Source organism: Leuciscus leuciscus (genome assembly GCF_965113295.1).
Source record: "Leuciscus leuciscus genome assembly, chromosome: 24".
NCBI lineage: Eukaryota > Metazoa > Chordata > Actinopteri > Cypriniformes > Leuciscidae > Leuciscus > Leuciscus leuciscus.
The window spans coordinates 25340713-25344260 of record NC_138723.1 but is presented as its reverse complement, the minus strand read 5'-3'; the positions used below and the strand labels follow the sequence as shown (position 1 = coordinate 25344260).

The 3548-nt window shown below is 36.2% G+C and overlaps 1 protein-coding gene across 1 annotated transcript in view; it reads left to right on the top strand.

Moving 5' to 3' along the window:
• Positions 1-2785: 2785 nt before the first annotated feature.
• The window catches only part of LOC309489689 (trace amine-associated receptor 13c-like), a gene marked incomplete at its 3' end in the record, with an annotated part of 1038 nt that continues 275 nt past the window's right edge, over positions 2786-3548 (top strand). Inside the window, exon 1 of the mRNA XM_082158549.1 lies at positions 2786-3548. This exon is cut by the window's right edge and continues 275 nt beyond it. Coding sequence (XP_082014675.1) covers positions 2819-3548 — 730 coding nt within the window. The 5' untranslated portion in view covers positions 2786-2818.

The window sequence follows — 3548 nt, the reverse complement described above, 5'->3', positions numbered from 1 at the left end:
CAAGTGTACACTTTGAAGAGTAAAAATGACATGGAAGGTTACCTAACTAAACTTTATTAAAACTGCATATGGTAATCAAATTGCACTTCCAAAAGTCATACATTTGTGAGAAAACAAAACAGGGAGTGGATTAACATTAACTATAGCATGAGCAGACATGAGAACATTTTGCAAAGAAACGAATGAGATGACAAATGAAAGGAAAAAATAAACAGGTGTGCGAGCAGTTACAAAAATGTTTTTTCTCTGTGCGTTTCCAAAATAAAAAAGGAAAAAGCATTAACGTGCAATAGGCTATACGTGCTGAAATCAATTACTCATCATTAAAGTCATTTTGGCTTCATACTTTTGGCATAAAGTTATTAAATATTTGTCATACCTGACCAGAAGATGTTCAAATAAATGTCACATTAGACAAGGAAGTTGTAGGTTGTGTTTGAATAATTACGTATCTTATTTAGCTGAGGTAAATTAAACGCAATTCTCACGTATGGATTGCTCTATGAAGAATGAGAGACGGCCCAATGGTCAGTTGAAATTTAAAAGGCTGATTTTCGCGCTTCAGAGTATGTCGTCCAGTGGTTGTCCAGACACCCTAGGCACAACCTTAAGCAATGGCCCTGAGCGGTGGTTCAATGTCAACATTGTGACAACGCTGTAACAACCTTCACCACACAACGTAGTTATAGCAACCTTTTGGCCATGTTGTTAAAACGTTGTTAGAAGGTTGGGTATGTTGTGCCAACGTTCTGTGTTTGCTGAGATGGAGCCCATCAACTGTTTGTTTTCCCACATTCTTCGAAATATCTTCATTTGTGATCAGCAAGAACTTGAGGGTGAGTAAAACATGACAGAATTTAAAATTTTTTGGGTAAACTATCCCTTTAAGTTATGTCATTCTGTAGAATGTACATGCAAATAATTAATGAACATGCATTTAAAAAAAAAAAGACAAGCTGTAGCTTGAGTACAATTAAAATGTATTATATTTAGTAACAAGACTGTGAAGCAGCATCAACTGCATGATGCATATTAGTCCAGACATTTTATGAAAAAAGGTTGAACAAATTGCAAAAGAAGCAAACTCAACTCATTTTGTATCCTCAAAATGTCCTGAGTAAGGAAAAAAAAAAGGCCAGAAGAATCCCATTAGGGGAAAGTTTAGAAAAAGACCCAAATATAGCCTTTTCATACTAATTCTTTTTCTGAATAGGGTAAAAATATTAACCTTTAGATATCACCATGAAAATTACTGAGTTGATTACTTACATCAAGACAAACAAAAATTGTATTACAATTTGTTTGAAATTGTTTGTTAACATGGACAAACGGTGCATAATCTAAATATGTATGTACTAATTTGCATAAATACCACAACAGATCTAAACATTGGGTCTAGCCAGGTGAAAATGTAATTTCCTGAATATACAACCATGTTGAATTTCAGCCTATAAAAATGCAAGCCCTGAAAATACAATGCAAACGTGTGTGAAATGTTTTGAATAGAAATATTCAAAGCTTAAATATACAACCATTTGTTTCCTGAATTTGGGAAAACGAACTCTAGTGCTATTCAACCAAACTAAATGAGGCAGGTGTGAAAGCACCCTTATTAAAACTGATTTAACTTGTTCGCTCATTAGTAACCCAGCTAACAAAAATATGCAGTTTTTTCCCCCCTTTTTTGTGTGCAAACATTCCCAATAAGTTATGAAAACAGTATTTCTATATTTCTAAAAGTTGTTTTTAAATGTTTTTTTATATTTTTTTATTGGTTTATGTGATTAACTAGCTATAACTTGTGTAGCTAGAAGCATTTGCATTCACGTACTTGCATAGAGTATTTTTCAGGTCTGAGATATCATACATATCATGCCAGCAACATCTCCATGGGCAGCACTTAAAGGGAAAGTTCACCCTAAAATGAAAATTATCCCATTTCTGTCAGGACCACTACCGTCAAATACGATTGACAATTAGCATACAGTTTGGATTGGCGGTATGGTTCCGTTCTGGGCGAGAACTCCCTGCGCATCCATGCAGCCTAGCATGGATAAGAGCAGAGAGAGCAGCGATAACCCCCCTTGGGGTAAACAGAACAGAACCAACATGGAAGTTTGCAAATATATTTAATTCAAGATTTTAAAGTACAACATAATTCGATCATTTATTCTGATACAAGGGGAATCAGAATGCCAAATCCTGACTGACGAGAGGAGCTGGGGATGGAGGAGGATAATTAGCTCCTGAGAAACGTGATAGCTGCTGATAATACTGAGCTTATATATACAGTGATAGGCGTCGTATTCCTATAGGTAGATGTGGATCAGCTGATGCAAGCTTGACTAACATGACCTCTAACGCTACGCTTGATGATTTACTCACCATCAAGTCATCCTAGGTGTATATGACATTCTTCTTTCAGACGAATACAATCGGAGTTATATTAAAAAATGTCCTGGCTCTTCCAAGTTTTAAAATGGCAGTGGTTGGCCGTATCTGTTTTGAAGTCAATCAAAGTGCATCCATCCATCATAAAAGTAATCCACACGTCTCTCCAGGGATTTATGAAGGCCTTCTGAAGTGAATCGATATGTTCGTGTAAGAAAAATAACCATATTTAAAACTTTATCGACTAAAATAACTAGCTTCCGGCAGACAGATTTAATAAAAAAAAAAATAAAAAAAAATAAAAAAAACACTTGTGTATGTTACATCATCAATGGGCAGTAGATGGGTGGGCTGTCTGATTCAGGCTGTATAAATGAAAGGATAGTAAGGAGAGCAGAACAAACTCCTAACAGGAGGAGACTCACTCATGGCCTATGAGACAGAGTATCATGAGACTCAATACTGCTTTCCTGCCATCAACTCATCATGTATCAAGGGAAAACGCTCCAGATATGAATACAATATCATGTATGTGTTTGTATCATTGCTGTCAGCATGGACTGTGTTTCTGAACCTGCTGGTGATCATCTCCATCTCTCACTTCAAGAAGCTTCACACTCCAACCAACCTGCTCATTCTCTCTCTGGCTGTGACCGACCTGCTTATGGGACTTGTTATGCCCATAGATGCTACCAGACATATTGAGACGTGTTGGTACTTTGGAGACACTTTCTGTAAACTGTTTATGATAATCCTTGGATTGGTCTTCTCAGCATCTATCAGTAATTTAGTATTAATTGCTGTTGATCGTTATGTGGCTGTGTGTCACCCTTTACTGTACCCACAGAAAATAACCACAACTAAAATTGTAATAAGCATCTGTCTGAGCTGGATTTGTTTTTCAACTTATAATGCTACAACTGTAATTAATGATGGATATTTAGACACTTCACACAGAACAGACATGTGTTATGGAGATTGTTCTATTATGATGGGTTTTGCCTGGGGAGTTACTGATCTGTTCATGTCTTTTATTTTTCCTTGTACCCTAATCATAACTTTATATTTGAGGATTTTTTATGTAGTACATCAGCAAGTGAAAGTTATAAACTCTCTGATGAAGGGTGGTAAATGTGTAATGGAAGGATCAGTGAGGA